This window comes from Diadema antillarum, unplaced genomic scaffold, assembly GCF_040938485.1.
Source record: "Diadema antillarum isolate AM-2024a unplaced genomic scaffold, OU_Dant_1.0 seq00000340_RagTag, whole genome shotgun sequence".
Taxonomy (NCBI): Eukaryota; Metazoa; Echinodermata; class Echinoidea; order Diadematoida; family Diadematidae; genus Diadema; species Diadema antillarum.
This window is the reverse complement of record NW_027271353.1, coordinates 895,333-917,716: the sequence shown is the minus strand read 5'-3', so window position 1 is coordinate 917,716 and position 22,384 is coordinate 895,333. Positions and strand designations below refer to the sequence as shown.

Sequence of the window (22,384 nt, the reverse complement as noted above, 5' to 3'; positions counted from 1 at the left end):
TCAAACTATGGTGACATATTCTGCTAATAATGCTGCATTCACTCAGTCCACATGTATAGGTTAGTCTCATTCCCTTTTTAAAAGCTTCACCATATGTGTGTAAACCACTGTGGGAATGGAATGAGTGGTGCTAAAGTTCCATATCTTCCTTTCCGTTCAATTTTTTTCCTAATCCTTGAGTGTTTTGTTATTTGTTGCTTCAAGGAAATACAGCATGTCATCACAGACATATAATGATGATTGTTTGGTCTTTCCTTAGGTGTAATATCAACAGTGCGAACACAGCCATTTTCATATCAGTCGGTGTACCAGTTCAACATCTCCGCTACGGATTCTACTGGACTTGTATCCATGGCGATGGCAGAAATTTCAGTCACAGACTTGAACGACAATATCCCGGATTTTCCAGATTGCGGCACCTATGCTCCAAACATATCAGAGGATGCTGACAACGGGGATGAAGTGATTCAGGTGAGCATGAGAGGTGTTTTTGGCTTTGCCCATGCCCACTTTGATCCCGTAACCCGCTCCTACCGCAATTCTCCGAGAGCCTTCATCAGTGCCCCCCAAACGCAATTCTTTTTGGCAGGTTGACAGAGAACAGATAGTTTCCTGATCTTCTGTGCAAAAGCGGTCAAGCGGTACATGTATTCCCAATTCCACGGTCAACTACATGTGCCATCGAACAATGCAAATCATCTGTCGGACATGAATTATGAATAGAGCGTGTGCTGATGGGCTCACGAAGTATTTTGTTATATGCAATAAGGGCACCTGATTCTGAATAAGGTCGGCAAAAGTCAAAATCTAGTAAGGTCAGCCGTGACAGCTGCATACTTCTTCATATGAGTTTTGCAACAAAACAAGTGTGTTACTGCATTGGAAAAATGGAGAATTGGCAAAAATATATGTAATTTTGAGACGGAAAGATTACAGATATTGGGAGGGTAAACTCTAATCTTTCGATCAAAGTCATTTTTCTTGGTCTCATAGCACAAATAAACATGAATTCAGATCACGAATACAGACACTCTTGTCTGCATTTTGGCCTGGTATACCAGGTTCCCGTATATCAGTTGACGCCATGGGAACCTGGTTCCTGTAATTAAGGGGTTAACAAAATTTTTCACCCTCTGTTTACATAAATGATAAGAAAATCTTAAATAGTTGTTACAATTTTTCAAATTCAATTTGCCCTTAAAGGTGGCAATTTTTTCTTCAAGGTGTCTTCAGCCATTCAGAACAATATGTACTCATATCTCAAGTAGATACTTATATCTTTTTGAATAAGATGTCATAACCTGAGCAGTACTTTGGATTGAAGGACCAAAGTAAGGTAATTCAGACAAGATGCAAGTTGTGTAATAGTCTGAACTTGCCAGAAATACTCTAATTAGAAGATGAACAATGCTGTAACATGTCATACTTATCTCATGTCTTACATAGGTCACACCTCATTTCTTGGATAAGTGACAGATGTCATGTTTCCACATATCTTCCCCCTTCTCCCATCCCCATTTACAATGCATTATGGGTATTCTTCCCTCTTGGCAGGTGACTGCAGTGGACGTCGACCAGGGTTCCAACGCCGAACTTAGCTATTCTATCTCCTCCAACGATAATACAAACATTGCCCTCTATTTCCGCATCGACGACGATGGCGTGATTACGACCACAGGGAACCTGAACCGCGAGGTCACCCCGATCTTCGAGGTGCTGGTGTCGGCGGAGGACGGTGGGGACCCTGCCCTGACCGGGTTCTGCACGTTCTCCATCACCGTCAACGATGTCAACGATAACCCCCCAGTATTCTCGCAGTCCCAGTATCGCAGTAAGTGTAGGAACATGTAGCTGAGAACTAGCAACTCAAGTCTTATGTTGGGAAGAATACTTATATAACTTTACGTGCGTGAAGTGTTTTGGAGGATGTAGTAGCGTTAGAATTCAATGAAAAAAAAAAAAAAACTTTCATTATGCTAACCTGAAATCAGCTTTGGTATGCTGTCTTTTTCTTCTGCGTGAGATATCATGGTTCTGTCATACCCATATAGAAAGTGAAATGTATCTGCTTGTACAAAAAAACAAAAACAAAAAATAGTCATGCTGTGTGACTAAGAGTGGAGCAGTGTGTTATTTTGGTTGTTCATCCGTCCATCCATTGGCCTGTCTGGCTGACAATTAATTTATTCTCTGCCCTCAGATTATGCTAGTTAAAGACAGCCAATGCTCCCCTGACTATTAGAGAGGCTCTCTGATTTTTATTCTCTAGTTTCAGTACACATTTTTAATGAAATATCAGTGCCTCCCTGATACAAAGTTTCTATCCTGTGGTCATTATATGATTTTGTATGGGAGGGTGATGCGTATGAGAAGGGTATTGCGTATTAGATGGGTGTTGCGGATTAGGATGGTGTTGCAAATTTGGAGGATCTTTTGTATTTGGAGGGTGCTGTGTAGTAGTAGGGTGTTGTGTATTAGAAGAGTGTTAGTGTGCTTGGAGGGTGTTGTGTGTTAGAAGGGTGTTGTGTATTAGGAGGTTGCTGTGTTTGAGGAGGGTGTTGTGTACTCTGAAGGTGTTATATAGTGTGTACTAGGATGGTGGGTATTAGGAGATTGTTGTGTGTTTGGAGGGTGCTGCCCAATACCATGTACACCATATATTTAATGAATCACATATTTTCACAAGTTGGGACTTGTCAACAATTTCGCAAGTGGTTAAATTTGCGATAGTGAACTACACCATGGAACCTAGAGATGACCAGTATGTGTGCATGTGTGTGTGCATGAGAGTTAATATTTTCTTGTGTTTTTAAATTTGTAGATAGCATCCGACTTGCAAAATTTGCCAAAATAAAACCTTGCAAAATATTTGGCGGATACTGTAGTCCTGTGGCAGTCAAGAATCTCAAGATTTTCTAAAGGAGTTTGTCTCAGGTGGAGTGACATTAAGGTGAAGTGGGTTGTTCAGGTGAGCTCTAGACACAGATCTCTTATTCTCAATAACTCTTCATTGTTTCATTTATTTTGCGCGTGTGTTTGTGTGTGTGCTTGTTGCTACAGCCTCAGTTAGATCTGATGCAGCTTCAGGTGACGTGGTCCTGACCGTGACAGCTGATGATCTGGATGAAGTGGGAACACTGATTTATGGTGTCCTGGACACCATAGACTTCGGCATCAACCCCGGCAATGGGGAGATTATCGTTAGAGAAGATTTGTCTTCTATTACGGTAAGCCTGTTTCCTTCCTGTCAGTCGTTCCCCTCCCTTTTCAAGTGGTTGAGCTTTGATACTACCATCCCCTGTAAACAGGACAGTGATGTGGTGATAGAACAGTGATTTGTAGTCCACATATTAACTGGGTGGTATTTCTGTATCCATATCATAATTCTTGTGTCTAGCAGGTTAACATTCAGATAACATAAAAGGAAGGGGGGTGGTGGTGTATTAATGAGGCAAAAAATCAGTCATTCAGTAAGTCCTCTGTAGGCGTGGTTTAATGACTCTGTCATTGAGTGGTTTTGTGTGTGGGAAATCAGTTACCAGACCCCCACATACCTGTCATGTTTCATTTTTGGCGTAAATCCTTTTGAACCCAAGGCCCTCTTTGGCTCCTGCAAAGTTTTTTGAGGCCTAGTTACAGTGTACATGTGTAGATTGAATATATAGAATGAATGGTGGCCCACCAGCAAGAGCTTCAACTTGAGAATCATAAAGTATTCAGGTGACCAGTGCCACACTGATGTGACTCAAGAACTCCCTCAGCAAAAGTGTGAATGCATCTTTGTGCTTTAATCAGTGTTTGATCTGTTGCTGAGATCCACAAAACTGTCTGTTTCCTTATCAACAGGAGGCTTCGTTCACAGTGACAGTGACAGACGGAGTGTTCACGGCGAGCAGCGACGTTCAAATTGACGTGCGTGACCCGACAGATACTGTAAGTCAGCCCACATTCGAGAACACGCCCTACCAGGTGACCATCCCCGAAAACTTTGGCTTCAACGAAGACATCCTCATGATTTCAGCCACGGATGGCGATGACCAAATCGGGTTCAACATCATCCAGGGATTACGTCCTGAGACCAACAGCGAACTAACCTTTACCCTGGACCTTGTGCCACTGAACAACACGGCCATCCTCACGTTACAGCAGTCTCTAGATTTTGAGACTGTTTCTAGGTACAATTCTTTTGTAGGTCGATGTCGGGCTACTCACTGATATATTTTGCCATAAATGATTGAGTCTTTCACTTGCATGTATGAACATGTGTTAATGCAGGAAAGAGATGTCATACGTACTGATATGTGCATGTGATCATGAATATTTGGCTTTTCAATCTCCAACCTACCAAATATCCATGTACAACACTGCTACTACCTTTGTTCTACACATACAGGCAAAAAGTTATAGGCTAAGGAAAGTTAGAATTGGTGCAATTTCTCCTCATGCATAGACATAGAGCATTGCGTTTGTGAGTATGCGCACATGTATGTCAAGCTAATCGCAGCTAATCTGTAAGTAGATGAAGGATGATGTCAGAGACTCCAACTCTCCTGCTTTCGACAGGAGATCTCCCGCCAAAAGCCCATTTTTGCAAAATCTCCCATTCTCCTGCTTGAGATGCAATTTGTCCTGCCCTGGCTCTGTGTGTCCCGCTTGAAATGATCTTGTATATAAAAATAAGCCTTCATAGCATGAGAGAGCATCTGGAACCCTAGAGCTTCCAGGGCCCTTAAGCGGGTCCTGGACCCCGGCCGCAAGGGACTTCATGCTTCGTGCACATAAAGTTGGAGTCTCCCGTTTGCTAGGGGTTTCAGGCGGGAGAATCTCAAGATCAGAAGGTGCTTGGGGGTGGAGTCTCTGTGATATGAATAGATGATATGATTAGTTAAGGGATGAAATAAATGCTGTAAATTTGTTACAACCGTTCAAGAAAAGATTGCAAATATAAGATTTGGTATAGAATTTAGGGAAGACTTTGTTTCGTGACATAATTGTGACATAGTCACATGACTATATTCTGATGATTGTAACTGCAGCAAAAACCAAGGTATAGCTCTCAGTGTGCCTTGCTGCACATACCTGTATCACTGTTGCGAGAGAATATTACCCTCTGCAAGTTTTGAAATCCATTTCAAGCAACTTTTCATGGATGTTTTACTCTTTGTAATCAACAGCTACAGTCTGACAATCAATGCCCAGAGCACTTCACCATACTCCACCGACACCATCGCTACAGTAACAATTGAGGATGTGAACGACGAGTTCCCTATATTCCCAGCCAGCACCTTCTATGCAAATATCTTGGAGAATCAAAATGCTGGTACACCGGTCATCAGAATACAGGCGACAGACAGAGATGCTTCGGCAGTTTTCCGTCAGGTAAAGCCAAAATGGCTTTCCTCCCCCCTTCCCCCTCCCCCTCTTCCCTCCTCCTCCCCCCCCCCCCCTCCCCCAGCAAACATATGAATATGCAAGTATTGTGCTTTGTAATGTGTGACTACTGGAAAACCTGCCAGACATTCAGTAGCAGCAAGAAATGACCACAAAGTGGTCCCCTAAATATTGCAGTGCATTAGGTAGGTTCATTTGAATGAAGTAGCCGTTTGGTAGGTCCTCAAAGAAAGACAGAAAAAATATCAGCTGAAATTTTGATATGTCTGTGAACCTACTGTAGTCTGCAGCAGGTTAGCTGTTACACACTGCAGTGGGATAATGAGACTTTAATTGTTTTTGATTCATTATTCTTGACTGGGTGAGAATCAGTAGAGGAGAAGCCTCAGTAGTGCCTTCCTGGGCCCTGTTTCATAAAGACGTTCGTAAAGTTACGAACGACTTACGAGCGACTGGTGATCAGTTCTTGTGCTGAATTATGGAAATTCTGATAAGTATAGCACATCAGAATTGATCACCAGTCGCTCGTAAGTTGTTCGTAACTTTACGAGCAGCTTTATGAAACACCCCCCTGGAATTATAAAGCCAGAGAGGCAAGAAGAATGAGATGATAGGGAATTGGGTCAGGGGTCATTGGACCAGGACAAATTCGCTGATGCTCACAGATGATCAAATGGGAACATGTTGCAATGGAAAAGATATTGAAGAAAATTTCAAAATCTCACATTCTGTTTTCATTCTACGTTGTTATTGTGTTGTGAGTACACCTTCCACAATGGTATACATGTAGCAGTTGATGCTGATGCGATGGGGAAACTAGTCTCATGGACCTTGTGACTTGTCTCTCCTCCGTGTGCAGATCACGTACAGCATACTGACGGCAGACACCAGCTTTGAAATAGATCCTACAACCGGAGAGATCACTTCCACGGAAACGTTTGACCGTGAAGCCCTCGACTCGGAGACGCTCATCATCACCGTGCAGGCTTCCGATGGCTTGAATACCAGTGAGTAATAAACCATGAATAATGTACAACGAGGAATGTCACTTGCATTTTAATTTCGCGGATTTCATGAGAGCTGAGTTTCGCAAAATTAAAATGCATTATATGCATTGAATGTTAGAGGCAACTTACAAAAATTTCATGCTCCGAATAAGGCTGTTGGCTGCCATTCACGAAAATTTCATGCCGCGAAAATATTGTGTTTTACAGTACTTTTTTTTTGTAACAATTTTACTCATTATATTGCATTACTGCACAGTTGTAAATATCTTCAGAGCTGCCAAGTCTTTCTAATTATGTAGGAGGCTTTTTGAAAACTTCAATATCTCATCATGTCTGGATAAGGGAATGTAAGAGTCACTCTGAAGTGGAATTTTTTTTTTCACATGGAGGTGCATGTCACACGCAAACATCTCCCTGATTACTCTGTAGCATTGCACAGATTTCTGATGGAAGAAGTGTTTACAGCCCTGACCTTTGCGATTGTGACTTCTAAGGGGAAGGGAGTTGTGGCTTGTAATCAACTGCATAAGCTGTAATTTTTGCAAGGGTTTAATTTTCATGAATTTCGCAAATGAATGTTGGACTGCAAATTGAACAACAGACCACGCACTGGGCAAATAATGCACCTACAATAGCCTGGTAGTGTCAATTCACGAAAGCAGCATCTGGCAAAAATGTCCATGACCTCATTTGAGAAAATATTTGTATACGAAAATAACAGCTTGTACAGTATTGACCAAGAATATGACTATTTTGTGTAAACCAGTAGAAGGGTCCTAAGCAGTGATATTACCACATTCACATATTTCTATAGGAGGTGGTGACCAATGTCATGAAAAGAAAAGAAGAAAGATGTGGAACTTTGACGTTCCATAATATTTGTATTCCATAACAGATGTTAATGAAATTGCCAATATTCTCTTTGTTGTTGTTCTGTTTCAACCTTTCTTATTTCTTGACATTTCATCATTTGTTAGTGTTTAGTTTTTTGTTTGGCTGTGTTTTTAGAAGATGATATTCTGATGCTAAATGCTACTTGGATACTGAATAATTGTTGCATTTAGTATATGCCTGCACAAGTGCTACTATGCCCTCCCCTGACCCCACTGCATCTTGCTCTGTGTTGACAACAGGAACCGCTCAGGTCTTCATCGAAGTTGTCGATGAGAACGACAACGAGCCGGTCTTTACAGGGGACTTCTCCTATGAGGTTGCCGAGGACACGCCTTTTGGGTCTGTGATTGGCACTGTCACGGCAACGGATGCAGATATCTGTGAGTTCTCCTCCTTACCCCTTTCTCTGCCAGGGACTTAGGACAGTGTGTACAATGCTATGGGTTTTTCTGTGCCCATTGGCATTCAAAGAACACAGGGGGTTAAACCATTGCACACACTTTCTTTCAAAGACTTGGAAGACATATTTCATGATTTCATACATAATCAGCAACTTTTTCATTCATTCTGTAGTGCATATCAAACTAGAAGTAAACTGCTCGTGTGCTTCAGCAGAAAATTCATCTTTTCCGTAATATGTGCCTTGAGAATTTCTTTTGGTGCTATGCTAGATATGTTAACATGAATTTACCGCCAAAGCAGTGCACAGAGGCAAGCAAGTTGAGATGATGCCGCATTCTGTTGTAGAGTTTGCATGAAAACTCCTGTGAGAAATGTTTGCGCAGGTCATGTTTTTCATCAATTCTGTAAATTATAAAGGCAGTTGGCCTGCTGCCATCAATAGATTAATTCTCTATTTATGTCTTCCCATCCAAATCATCAGGATGATTCATTTCCGGATCCATTTTGTCTGATTTGCCCGAGTTTGTGTATTTATTCATTTATTTTCTTTTTGTGCATTCAGCCCAAAACTTGGAGTATTTCATCAGCAGCGGCAACCAGGGGGGCGCTTTTGCCGTACGCATGAGCACCGGTGAGATAGTGGTGACTGGCAACCTGGACTTTGAGACGCAGACACAGTACACGTTGGGTTACAGCGTCAATGATGGCTTGAATACTGCAACCACCACTGTAGTTGTAAACATCACCAACGTGAATGACATTGCTCCGCAGTTCACCGAGAGCCTGTACACAGCCACGGTTGTCGAAAACACAGACGACTTTACGAGCGTGATCGTACAGGTATATGACTGTGACTGTGTATCTGCAGACAATCTTCCCAGCTCTTTTACTTCTGTTATTGTGTTGGGGGAGTGGTGAGGAGGAGGAACTTTTTTAGTTAAATATGATGTGTGAAAAATGCTTGAATTGAATTGAATTGAATTTTTATTATGAGCTCATTAACATAGCTGCTAGGTAAGCAGTGAAAGCTTCCATCTCGGCAACCACAGGACTGACAGCTATAAATCTTCCCAGTAGGACAAGGCAATAAGGATGAGGTGCCTTGCGTAGGGATACAGCCATTGCAAGCCAGGGTATTCACTGTCCAGACCTTTTTTTAACTGCTGGATGACAATAGATCCAGTGCCTTTCATCACCACAGACTTGGGTCAATTAGTGAAGCTACATAATTCAAAAACTTTAAAATCACTGTGAGGAATTACAAATGGTTTGAATGTTGTGTGCTCCATCATCTCACCCTTCTCATTTCTTCTTGTAAGCCTCTCGACCTGATTACTCTACATCTATTCCTGAAGCTCATATTCATCTTTCCAAGTATGTGTGCATTAATCTTAATTTAATGTGAGAATTGGGAATGAAATGGCAGCAAGCAGCACCAAAACCCAAAGATATGTTTCAATTCAATTCAATAATATATTTATTTCCATCAAAGAAAAAAATTTTTGACTCAAAGTGGTACAAAATGTTAATTTGACTTTCATTCATCTGGCCAGTTACGCCTGAATGATATTATAACCAAAAAAAAAAAAAAAAAAGAGGAAATAATGCACATTTTGTCATGGTTACAAAAAAGATAATCATAACAATGGAAAAGAATGTTTAAATTTATTTTCTTTACTTTTTATGTTGTACTTTGTAATCAATTTGTGGAAGGGAGGGGGCGAGCAGATGGAGTGGAGAATGCACTTTTGAAAGGGAAATAGTGTGAAGATAACTTAACCTGGTGTCATACATTTTGACAGGTGCAAGCTACCGATGGGGATGCTGGATCATCCAATGCTGACATTGTCTTCTCACTCATTGGCACTGGAGCGGGCGAAATCTTCGTCATCGACGAGCAGACGGGAGACATTCGTGTCACCCAAGAGCTGGACAGGGAGGAGGTCGCGCAGTATGACCTCGTCGCCATAGCGACCGATGAGAATGGCAACGGGCTCTCCAGCTACGTCGACGTCGTGGTGACGGTCGGGGACGTGAACGACAACGCGCCGTCCTTCCCCAACCTTGAATACGTGGGCAGCGTTGAGGAGAACAGGCCAATGGGTGAGAATCCATCCTCCAGGCTTGCTGTAACCCCTTTTTCTCTGTGATAATGCTGCCACAAATTATGAGGACCTGTCCAACATGAGAATGTAATTGATGGTTTCACAAGATAATCGTATGGCAATTTGTGTCAGACTTATCGTTGTCTGTAAAACTTCTCAAAGTAAAAAGATTAAAGCTTTTATGCTCTAACATTCATGAGTTTGAATGTGAGCATTTTTACTTCTACTGCTCAACATAGTATTTGTATATATATATATCTATTTTATTATTATTATTATTATTATTATTATTATTGTTGTTATTATTATTATTATTATTATTATTGTTGTTGTTGTTGTTATTGTTATTGTTATTAGTATTACTATTATTATTATTTATTCGACCAGGTAAAGAATATAGGATACATATCATAAACATATTCTATACATATATACATATACCAGGGCTCCACACTAGCTTTTATTTTTGGTGGCCCAAAGGCAAATATCCGACCTTTTTTGGTGTCCCGATCGGGCCACCAAATTCTTCATTTCTGAAATTTTGGTGGCCCGACGTGCATTTTCGGTGGCCCCTGGCCACCGGGCCACCGTTAGTGTCAAGCCCTTCATATACACATATACATATAATGCGGAGCCATTGATAACCTCTGAAGAATGATATATCATGCACAGTCATCTCTCTTAACTGTATCTTAAAGGTACGGAGGTGATGGAGGTTGCGGCTGTAGACCTCGACACAGATCCATTGGTATACTCCATCATTCAGGATGATGCAAATGCATTTGCCATAGACCCTGACAGTGGGTTAGTGACAACGACGGAGGTACTTGATCGGGAGGTCCAGAGCGAGTACGAGATTACGGTGCAAGTCTCCGACGGCAGCTCGACAGGTGAGTTGTAGCCTTCGTGTGTGCTCCGACAACGTAGAGCTGATGCACTTGTACTGTATCAGTATTCTAGGTGTCATGGCTAGTGAAACAGGAATAATGAATGTAACTTTGATTTCCATGACATGTTTTTTGGCAAGGTGCAGTCTGTAAATTCAAAATGCTCAACACATAAATTTCATTCTGTTGCTGTTCCAAATGCAGTTTTCTAATCCTTACTCTTTGTATACAAGGGGACAGTATTGGCCATTGCCATTTAAAGAAAAATAGAAGAAAATTCTCATGAGCGAGTGATAGTGGGCCTGCTGCTTTTAATGCATTTCACAACAAACCAACCAATCCCCATCAGGTGTAAATCATGTTCAATCTTGCATATGAAATGAACGAATTAGCATGACACCCAAATAAACTTCACAGCAGCATATTGCCTTTGGTATAAAGATTGTTTTTCAGCTTGAGAGTGCAAGGTGCATTGCAGCGTTGCGGCAGATCTGTACAGCTTGAAAATAGTTGTGCGTCAGGGTTTTATCAATCCTAAAAGATTTGAAGGGAACGCATCTTTATTTCACCCCTGACAAGTTTCTCTGGTTCTGAGTAGGTCAGGCTTCGTCCATCAGGATCTTAGTCAGGAGTGTAAAAGCTCTGAGCAAAGTTTTGCATGATGCCAAATGACAGCTTCCTTGTTTCCCTGTTTTCTTCACAGCACAAACCACTGCCACCATCACGGTTCTCGACGTCGACGATAACAGGCCCATATTCGTGGGTGAGCCGTATCTACCCACCACCATCTCGGAGGATGATAGTGTGGGCTCTACGGTCACCATGGTAACAGCGGCAGATGACGACGTAGACTTCCGTGAAGAGGTCACCTTTGAAATTACGTCGGGAAATATCAATGACCGGTTTGCCATTATCTCAGACCCGGCTACTCTTACTGGCGTGGTGGTAGTCAACAGTGTAAGTGCTGAGATGCTTTGTGCGGCTGAGTGTGTCTGTGCCATAATTTCTGCTAGCCCATATTGGTTTGATTTGAATAGATATGTGCATTTTTCAAAGCAGTGCAAACATGTGCATTATTTGATGCATAATATGAAATTTTGAACCAAAGAAAGAAATGTGAATAGTTTTTTTTCTTTCCTATACATTAGCATGATCTTGAAAGCAGCTATTGGGAACAGAATTTGCCAGTGTTGTATCAGAGATTCAGAAAGTATAATTTTTTGTCCCCGCCGAACGAGTTCGAGTGGACTATGAAACGGGCTCCGTACGTGTGTGTGTCCGTGTGTCCGTGCGTCCGTCGTCCGTGTGTCTGTGTGTGCATCCATGTGTGATCAAAATCTTCAATTTGCTACTTCTCTGTCATTTATCAGCCAATTTTGATTCTGTTTGCTTTATATGATAGCACTACATGGGAGCTTGGAAACTTGTACACCAAATTTCAGTTGTGACCTTTGACCTTGACCTTTGACCTATATTGTACATTTTGCTACAAAGTGCTACTCCTTCGCCATTTCTACACCCGATTTCGATTCTGTTTGCTTTATGTGATGGCACTAGGTGAGGGCTTCAAAACTTCTACACAGAATTTTGACCTTTGACTTCTTTGACCTTTGACCTTGATTTTTTACCCATATTGTACATTGGCTACAAAATGCTACTCCTTCGCCATTTCTAACCCGATTTCGCTTCTGTTTGCTTTATGTGATGGCACTAGGTGAGGGCTTCAAAAATTCTACACAGAATGTTGACCTTTGACTTCTTTGACCTTTGACCTTGATTTTTGACCTGTATTGTACATTTTGCTACAAAATGCTACTCCTTCGCCATTTCTAACCCGATTTTGATTCCGTTTTACTCTATGTGATGGCACTAGGCGAGGGCTTCAAAACTTCTACACAGAATTTTGACCTTTGGCTTATTTGACCTTTGACCTTGATTTTTGACCTACATTTTGTTGTACATTGGCTACAAAATGCTACAGTACTCCTTCGCCATTTCTAACCCGATTTCGATTCCGTTTGCTTTATGTGATGGCACTAGGTGAGCGCTTCAAAACTTCTACACAGAATTTTGACCTTTGACTTCTTTGACCTTTGACCTTGATTTTTGATCTATATTGTACATTTTGCTACAAAATGCTACTTTCGGCGGGGACATATATTACGCACCGCGTAATTTCTACTTTTCCTTGTTTGTACAAATCACCGGCAGCCTCTGGATGTGGATGATAGCAGTGAGCCCGGTCACGTCGCGGATCCCACCTCCTTCTCTTTGCAAATCACTGTGACCGACAGCGTCAATGCCGCCAACCCCGCCACAACCGCCATCACCATCAACATCGTCAATGCCAACGACGAGGTGCCCGTCTTCGACCCGTCGACGTACAGCGGGCAGGTGAGCGAGGATGCACAGCCAGAAGACCCCGTGATGGGCACGGGACCCAATGAGGAGCAGGTCATCTTGCTGACCGCCACAGACAATGATCCTGGAACCACCCTCACGTAAGTGTTTCCACATCACATTCTGCCCAGAGCCAAAGTGTTTCTGTCAACATTGGGACACTAATAGCGTTGAGTCACAGTCAACCTCACTTAAGTCAAGTACTGTATATGCCGAATATTTCGCGAGGTTTTTATTTTTGCAAATTTCTCGAGTTGGGTGCTTTTTCGCGAAATTAGAAACAAGCGAAAATAGTGACTCTGATCCCAGTGTGGGTGTGATGTATACATGTACATTAAAGTCTGTTCAGTACAGGACTCCATGATCGCGAGTTTAACCACTCGCGAAATTGTTGGGAATACCCGATTCGCGAAAATTTAGACTCGCGAAATATATGGCCTATACAGTATCATGGGACCAGAGAATATCATTCAACTTTCTACAAATTTTGACTTACCCTGGTACACAATAGAATCAACGCGTATATGTACACTGTATATATGTGTCGGAGGTAGAATTTTTCTTTTGACTTTTGCGAGGTCTACTGAAGTAAGATTGATCTCTTTCAATTTTTCTGTGGTAGGATTAACCCTATTCTAACTGGGCTATTTGAGACCAAGTTTTTACTGAGGGGGGGTCAATTTGACCCCCCCCCCTTCAGATCTCGGCCGCCGATCGCGCGATCGCCGCGAAATTTTGCCTGAAGATAGAGCTGGATGTCAACTACAAGATTACATGGTCACACAATAGAAAAATATTGCCTTTCTATTTTTAATAAATTAATTATGCAAATTTGTGCATGAAATCATATTTTCACCTATAACTCCATTAAAAAGACTGGAGGATTGCTAAATTTTTGTGTCAGAATTCCTCAAGACACATCAAACAATTTTTGTGTAAAAAAGTAGCACAATCGAAATCAATTTCTTTTCTTTTTTTTTGTTTTGTTAATTTCTTATGTATTCTATTGTTTTTTCGACCCTTTGTTTTGTATTGTTTTTTTTGCCAAAATTTGTTGCAGGCACTTTTTCAGGCTTATCTACACTAGAATTGATTAATTTCAATGGTAAAAGTTGAAATAATCTAATTTATATCAATTTAGCCAAAAAACACAATTTGCATTGGATTTGCAGACGATATCATGAATTTGAGCTGTTTTTTGGTTGACATGCATATGCAAAACATTACGTAACTTCAAAACGGTGTACCCGGACGTCGCAAATTTGGTCTCAAAATATGCGGGAGACTTCAATGAAAAAAGTTGTGAAACGATGCGGCAAAATCTTTGCGTGTTGCGAAATCGTGGCACAAAACGTCGAGGGGGGGTCAATTTGACCCCCCCCCCCCCCCAGTTAGAATAGGGTTAAAACATAAGTGTTGAAGCTGGTGGTTTTGAATAAGCAGGGACACTGATACATGCTGTGTGTTGTTTTGCGTGAAAAGTCTGTCTCACACAACAAACATATGTGCAATAAGATGCACCTAATGGGTGCCCCCAAATCTGCCCTTCAAGAACGTCAAAACCTCTCAATATCACATATGAAAAATCCTACATTTGTGTTAGTGTCTTTTTGCCACTCAACCAATAAAAAGAAGCAAGAGAGGCAGTGATTCAAATGTAGATGTTGGTCGAGCTTTGTTTAAAAAGTTGATATGATCTTTCTTGTTAATATAGGTTTATATGGTTATTTTTTTTTTTTCGTGCAGTGTCATTGATTGCAAGTTCCCTTAGACTTTTACAGCACAGTGCCTTGAGCACTCTACAGAGTGGATTTGGAGCAATACAAGTTGTTTTTAGATCATATCTGACATCACTGTTATTGCCCTCTGCTTTTTTTTTTAAAATTACACAGGTACGTCATAGACCCCACAACTGATCCCAATGGTCAGTTTGATGTTGCAGTTGATGGCGCTTTAGTGGTGGCCAGTGCACTGGACCGAGAGACCACAGCCAGCTACGAACTCAAAGTCTGGGCACTCGATAATGGTAAGTCAGATTTAGTGGCTGACTCAAGTTTTCTTGTGTGCATTGATGACGTGTGATATTTTATGATCCGTATCATCTGCATTTTAGTCCTCTTTCAGTCAGACCCACCAAGAACTATGATTCAATGATGCTTAATTTGTGTTTATTCTTTTTTCTTTATCTTCAAGTGATAGGCTGTGTTCATGAAATTATGTTTTTCTGTTTTCTGAAATATGATTTAGCATGCTTAACATGTCAGTCTTCCCACTTTTTAAACCAAAAGTAAATGAATGACTAAAAAATGTCTTTTTAAAAAAAAATTATCTGTGCTTCATAATGTACATGATCTACTGAAGTTGGTAGTCCTGTTCAACAGGATATCCAGATGATATTCTTTCATATGCTGTTGACTCCTATGTCACTGAGAACCTACAGTTGTGGATTGAGAAGAACCGATGTGAAACTCTTCCAATCCTTGACTCGGCTTATTTTTCTGTCAATAGATTAAAAAATCAATTAACAAACGAGTACCTGAAATGAGTGAATAGAGAAAGAGAAGGGAATAAGAATTTTCATAATAGGGAAGGTGTTCATCATCATGGTAGTTGTTGAAGGATTAAGATTAATCAGTTGTCACACAAAGCTAGGTAAAGATGAAAAGGATTTACAAAGTTTCGGCCACAAAATCTGCTGGCCTTCATCTTACAAAGTAGACCCAGCGCTGCAGTGAACATGTATTGAAAGTGCTAGCAAAGGACACATTGTACTCAGCAAAGTGGAACAATGGTGTACTTCTGAGTACAATGTTCACTTGCTAGCGCTATGAATACACATTCACTGCAGTCCTTGGTCTACTTTTGCAGACGAAGGCGAGCAGATTTTGCAACCGAAACTTCATAAATCCTTTTCGTTTTACCTCACTTCGTGTGACAACCGATTGATCTTATTCCTTCAAGAATCATATTAGCAAGACCCTGCTCTGCTCCCCTGCATATGATTAGCTCTTCCTCACCCGTTCATTTTGTCCTCATCTCGCAGGAACACCTCCGCAGACTGGCACAGCCACGGTGAACATCAACATTCTGGACGTGAACGACACGCCTCCAATCTTCGCCGAAGACTACCAGCCAGAGGTGATGGAGAACAGCGAGACTCAGGAGGTGATTGTCACGGTATTCGCCACGGACATCGACGACCCCCCGGCCGGGGACAGCTTCACCTACAACGTCCAAAGTGGCGCGTGGCAAACTTATTTCACAGTGCCCGACGCACTTAGTAAGGAACCAGGTCATTTTCTTTGTGACCAGTACAAGTTGTAGTATTAACCTGTTGAGGGATGAAATGATATTTGATGTGGCAAGCATTCCCTATAGACATCTGTCCAAATATACTTGGGATTAGTCTTAACCCGTAACTGCACTGGGGGGGGGGGGGGGGGGGGGGGGGGGCCTCGGAGGCCCCCCCCCTCGATATTTCGCACGATTACTCTGCAACACTTAATGCTCTCGCCGCGATGCTCCATGACTTTTTTCTTTTGAGTTTCCCGCACATTTTGACACCAAATTTGTGACGCCTGGGGGTACGGTTCTGAAGTTACATGACTTTTTGTACGTGCACGTGAGGTCAAAAATGGCTAAAAAATGTGATTTTGTGTACAAAGTCAATGCAAATTGAGTTTTTTCGCATGGTTCATATAAATATGCTTATTTTTACTCTCAATGGCTAAAATTAGTTTGTTTTAGGCGTATTATGCTTCAAAAAGTGTCTGTGACAAATTTTGTTACAAAAAACAACAAAAACAAAAGGTCGAAAAAACAAAGAAATACATAAGAAATTTATGAAACAATAAAATAAATAAGAAACTAATTTTGATACCGAATTTTTTTTTCAAGTACATTTGCTAAGAATGCCACAAAGAATAATTATACCAAAAATGAGCACTTTTGAAGCTTTATTTACTGATTTAGATGAAAGATTCTGATTTCTCACATAAATTATCATAATTAATCAAAATAAAATAAAAGAAGACTATTTTCTAAAATTTAAAAACACGATCGTGTAGATTACATCGCACACTACCATTGTGCAAAGTTCCGCGGCGATCGCGCAATCCACGGCTGAGATCTTGGGGGGGGGGCCCTTGAGGCCCCCCCCCCAGTCTTTCGAGCTACCAAAATAGCCCAGTCTTTTTAGGGTTAACCCTAAAATGGCTGGGGTGAAATCAACTCCTACCGACGGCCAAGATCTCGGGGGGGAGTTGATTCAACCCTCTCCTGACCACAGAAAAGCCAAAAAAGCCCGACCTGGTTAGGGTTAAACCGAATTCTGTTGTTAGAGCTTTTGGAGTGTTAACAAAACAGTGGCCATTGTAGACAGGTTTATTGCCATCATTTATTTGTAACAGTTTGATGGGCACATCCAAACCTTTGCACAATATGTACAGTGTATGTAATATGTGATGTTTGGGTGTGCCACATTGATTTGAGCTGAAAGAGTTTGCTTATATGTGATGAAGACAATTTTATGTGTATACTGTTCTGTTGTTGGTTTTGTATTTATTTTTTATGGATTTTTGTTTCCTCTGTGTGTTAAATGTGAAGCTTGTGTTAAGTGTAAAAATTGTTTTGCTAGGCAGAATTTCACATTTACCCTGTCTTCTCATTGTTAGATGTGCCCACCTCAAATGGCATTCGTGTGCAGACCAATGGCGTGCCCATTGACCGCGAGCAGTTCCCGTACTTCGACATGGTCTTTGAGATGGGTGAAACGGACACGACCGAGCTGCTGACGGGAACCAGCACCCTCACCATCACCATCCTCGATGTAAACGACAACCCCCACGAGGCTTACACCAAGAACGTCCTGGTCTACAACTACGAAGGTGAGAGAGGCTGTCAGTAGTGCCAGTAGCCAGCGTGATGACACTGTGATAGTTGCCTCTGTGTGCTAGAGAAAATAGTCCGTTTGATGCATCATAACTGCTCCCCGTGGTGAATTTGCAGTGACGCCGTCCTTAACTTAAACCCCGAGATGTTGCGAGAGTGTGTGATGTTTGTTTTGCAAATCTCTTCGCATATGGGCCACAGCAGCAAAATTCATAAGCTTGCTTCTGGATATACGACACAGCAGCTGTGGATAAAATGCTAAACAAGTTCTGTAGATCACAAAATTGCATTAAAAAACATTTTATTGCTCCTTCCACCCCATGAGGTCATCAATGTCCCTCAGTGGAACTTCAACGTGTCAGGTGAGAGTGGTAAGGTCCCTGGGCTTCCTTGAAATCTGCAGAGACTCCAACCCCAAGCACCTTCTGATCTGGAGATTCTCCCGCCCGAAACCCCTAGCAAACGGGAGACTCCAAGTTGATGTTTGTGAAGCGCAAAGTTCCTAGGATTTTTGGATGTTCTCTGGTGCTATCTAACATTAAGGCTTATTTTTTCAACATTCGATAGAAATAAGTAAGAAATCCTTTCCACCGGGAGACACAGAGCCAGGGCGGGAGAAATCAAATCTCAAATGGGAGAACGGGAGATTGTGCAAAAATGGGCTTTCGGCGGGAGATCTCCCGTCGAAAACGGGAAAGTTGGAGTCTCTGAATCTGTTAGCTCTGCAGTCCACGGTTAGATGGTTAGCACCTGTGATCCATGCTCAGAAGTCTTACTTTACATGCATTCTGAAGGATGTGTGCATCTGTGACTGTGCCTGTGTCTGTGTCTGTGTGTGTGTATGTGTGTGTGTGTCTGTGTGTGTCTGTGTCCGTGTGTAGTTGTAAACCCTATGATTAGATTCATATGGCAGTCAAGTCTGTTGGTGGCTGGATGTTGTTTTCAGTGGATGTTTGTCATTATGGCTGCTTGTCCAGGGTCCCAGCTGGTAGGAGGCTGATGGAGCAGTGATTGACATGTTTGTTGCCGAGACATTATAGTCTGCAGACAAAACTCTTGTCAGAGTTACATTACCAGAGGGTTCCATGGCGTGTTGTGGGATGTACAATGTACATGTATTGTCTGATATATTGTCTGATGGATTACTATAAAAGTGGATATTTTTACGCGAGTAATTTTTTGCGCTCTGCCGAGTAAGATGAATTTCGCATCATGTTTCTAATTCCATGGAATCCAGACATTACATTTTTGTACATATGGCGAGCAAAAATATTTGCATGGTTTTATTTTCGTGCTTGTTTCTGATCCGTGAAATGCACAAAATTTCCACACAGCAAAAATTTCCACTTTTATAGCTTTTTTTATTTTGTCAGATGCAGACTCTGCCCTCATCAAAGCGTGAAAAGTAGGGACATTGTAATGCAGTACATCTCTGTCGCAGAACATGTAACTTCACTTTTCTTTAGCTATTGTGTCAACCATACTGTAGTATCGTCTTCAAGAAATCTTGTGTTGTAACGTCATGTATCAAGTATCAAAAGTGTGTTGACCCCAGGACACTGTCAGGGGCTGTGGAAGTGGGGGTACCCTTTACCCTCTTTTGGGCAGTTCATCATTACATCTTGACACTAAGCATCAAAATGCCAAAGTCAATCACTAAGAATTTCACTGATGTCAAAACTTCCAAGAGAATCTTCTTTGCCCTGAAAAAAAAAAAAAAAAGATCCTGTAAGAGATAGGGTAACCTCTTCAAAGTTCTTAAAAGCGCTTATCAGAGGGAATTGAGTAGCCATTTGGCTGAAATGGGACATCTAGGAGGGAGTACCGATGTCATGTGGCGATATGGAATAAGTTCTGATATTACCACATCCCAGACTGGTAAATCGTAAGCTTTTGCTCTCGTTTGATTGTGTTCCAGATTAATTGTTTAAGAGACATTCCATGTGTTTGCAGATTTCCATGGGAAGAGTTTATAGAAAGTGATTGTGTGGATTCCGCTGTATACATCTTTTGTTCCATTTCTTGCAACAACTGTGAAACTAGAGTAAAGCTGCAATTTCATGTTCATGCTTTTCAAATGTGACTGTGTGTGTGCTGCAAATTTGCTACAATTTATTGAAGCTGTGCCCAGCCATCATAAACATACAGAAACAAAAAGAGAGAGAGAAAAAAAAAAAAGAAAGAGCAAAGCTGACAAAAGAATATGCTTAGCAATGACAGTAGATATATATAAAAGATTTCTTTCATTCATCCATATTTCATTATATAGTCTTGGCAATTAATACCACAATTACATCAAAAGGCTGTATATGCATATGTACTGTTCTGTTATTGTTGTTTTTTTTTTAAAATGAGAATTTAATATGCTTTTGAAAACTAACTGGTGTTGTTTTGCCTCTGTGCAACTCTGCGCTGCATCCATTATCATATAGGCCAAAATCCAGATGTTAATATTGGTATGTATTCTCCTCTTCTCCTCCACTTAATCATGATTAATATACCCCTGTGTGAACACAGCATCCTTCTAGCCCAAGCTGTCCTGCTAACCCCAATCCTTTTTAATCCCTTCCCCGCTGACCCATCCCACTTCTAGAATTTTTCCACTCACTGTGTTTGGACAGTGCCAAGTCTTCATTATGTCTTTACCTTGTTTGTTTGTTTGTTGTTTTTTTTTTTTTTTTGCCACACTGTTGAGCTTTGTCATTTGTTTTTTGTCCTTTTTTTGACATCATCATTTTCTTATGTGAGATGTGTTGTGATTAATTTTAGTTTTACATCGTCGCATGCTTCCATTTTATCAACCATCCCTCTTACGTTCCCCATACACACACCACCAAACTTTACTCCCATGCCCCCCCACACACACAAACATCACCAAACTTTACAATGATGCATGCAATTTTGACAAAGCATAGTTATGTGTCCCTGTTATTTCTGCTACACAACATAATGCAATGCCTGACGTACAATTTTTTTTTTCCAGTGTCGGTCCTTGTTTAAAAAACAAATATTAAGCTTGATAGCTGTTTGTTGACAATATTGTATGAAAATTCAAAGTAGGAGGAAAGAAACTTTTTTTGTTAACTTATATATTTATATTTTATATATATCTCTAGAGCTAAATTGGTGTGTTTAAGACACACAAACACACAGTATAATAAAATGCGTACACATTACAAGTAGTGTATATCTGCACTTATGATTGTTTTCACCATCATTAATCGCTTAGAAACACTTGAGTTTCTTTTCTTCCCCCAACCTCGAGAACTACTGTATACACTAGATATTTAGCAAGTCTAAATTGTTTGCGAATCGGGACTTCTCAACAATTATGTGAGTGGTTAAAGGGTGTGTACAGTTCTGGTTGAGGTGAGGATTTAGCTTTTAATGTTTTGCGAGATATTGAGAAACCACTCTATGAGATGTCAAAGAGCATGCAATTCTAAGGGGTATCAGAAGTTTTTTGATGAAAATCGGTTTTGAAATGGCTGAGATATCCGTAAACAAGGTGAAACAAAGAGATCCTGATAAAAGGCGTGGCCTGTCGCCTTTTTATCACTTTTTTGGATATCTCGGCCGTTTGAAAACCAATTTTCATCAAATAAAAGTTGAATCCTTCTTAAAATTACATGCTCTTTCATATTTCATAAGAGGTTTCTCCTTATCTCACGTAGGAATGTTATAAACCTGAATCCCCACCTCAACCAGTACTGTACAGTCCCTTTAACTTCGTGATCGTGGGTACAGTACTGTATGGAGAAATGTATGTTTGCATGTCACTTTCATGTTGGGATCAGAGTCAATATTTTTGCATGTTTTTCAATTCGTGAATAGACATGACTCACAAAATTTGTGAAAATAATAACCCCGCGAAATATTCGGCATATACAGTATGTCAACATGTTTACACACTCACATTCAACAATGAACAAATGTTGAATTTGTGTAGGTTGATGCATCTCATTGTGTTTTACTTTCTTCTCATAGCATGAAACCTATGCCCATCTTTTTGCTCTGCTAAACTGTAGATGTCTCAATTTAGACTAATCCAAAAGCTCATAATTCTCTCTGTTTTGTGTATGATGAACATTTTCCATACTGCTGTGTGCTACATTGTTTGTGTTGTGCCTTATCCTTCTTAGTTTACAGAAAGAACCTGTCCTTTGTGAATTTGAGAGTCTGACTTGTATTTGATCTTAGATGTAGTAGGATCCATCAACATTTGTTTTGTTTTTGTAGATTTTTCCTCCATAAGCTGTTTATCATGTGTTCAATGGTATTGTGCAGATTAGAGTTAAAGTTGATTTCAAGCTAACAGGTGCTAACATGTATGATCTGTGTTCTATGTGTTGTCGTGTCGTGATTGCAAGGTTTTAATGACTCATGCTTTGTAAGCCTTTTTTAAAAT

The 22,384-nt window shown here is 40.8% G+C and overlaps 1 protein-coding gene across 1 annotated transcript in view; it reads left to right on the top strand.

Annotated features, from left to right (window-relative positions):
* The window catches only part of LOC139730867 (neural-cadherin-like), a 64,953-nt gene that overhangs the window by 27,664 nt on the left and 14,905 nt on the right, over window positions 1-22,384 (top strand). Inside the window, 16 exon segments of the mRNA XM_071641742.1 lie at window positions 260-471; window positions 1,555-1,831; window positions 3,061-3,227; window positions 3,847-4,175; window positions 5,175-5,379; window positions 6,251-6,398; window positions 7,532-7,672; window positions 8,257-8,534; window positions 9,497-9,797; window positions 10,498-10,689; window positions 11,390-11,643; window positions 12,898-13,187; window positions 14,979-15,112; window positions 16,130-16,366; window positions 17,760-17,972; window positions 20,409-20,432. Of these exon segments, the coding sequence (XP_071497843.1) occupies window positions 260-471; window positions 1,555-1,831; window positions 3,061-3,227; window positions 3,847-4,175; window positions 5,175-5,379; window positions 6,251-6,398; window positions 7,532-7,672; window positions 8,257-8,534; window positions 9,497-9,797; window positions 10,498-10,689; window positions 11,390-11,643; window positions 12,898-13,187; window positions 14,979-15,112; window positions 16,130-16,366; window positions 17,760-17,972; window positions 20,409-20,432 (3,402 nt within the window).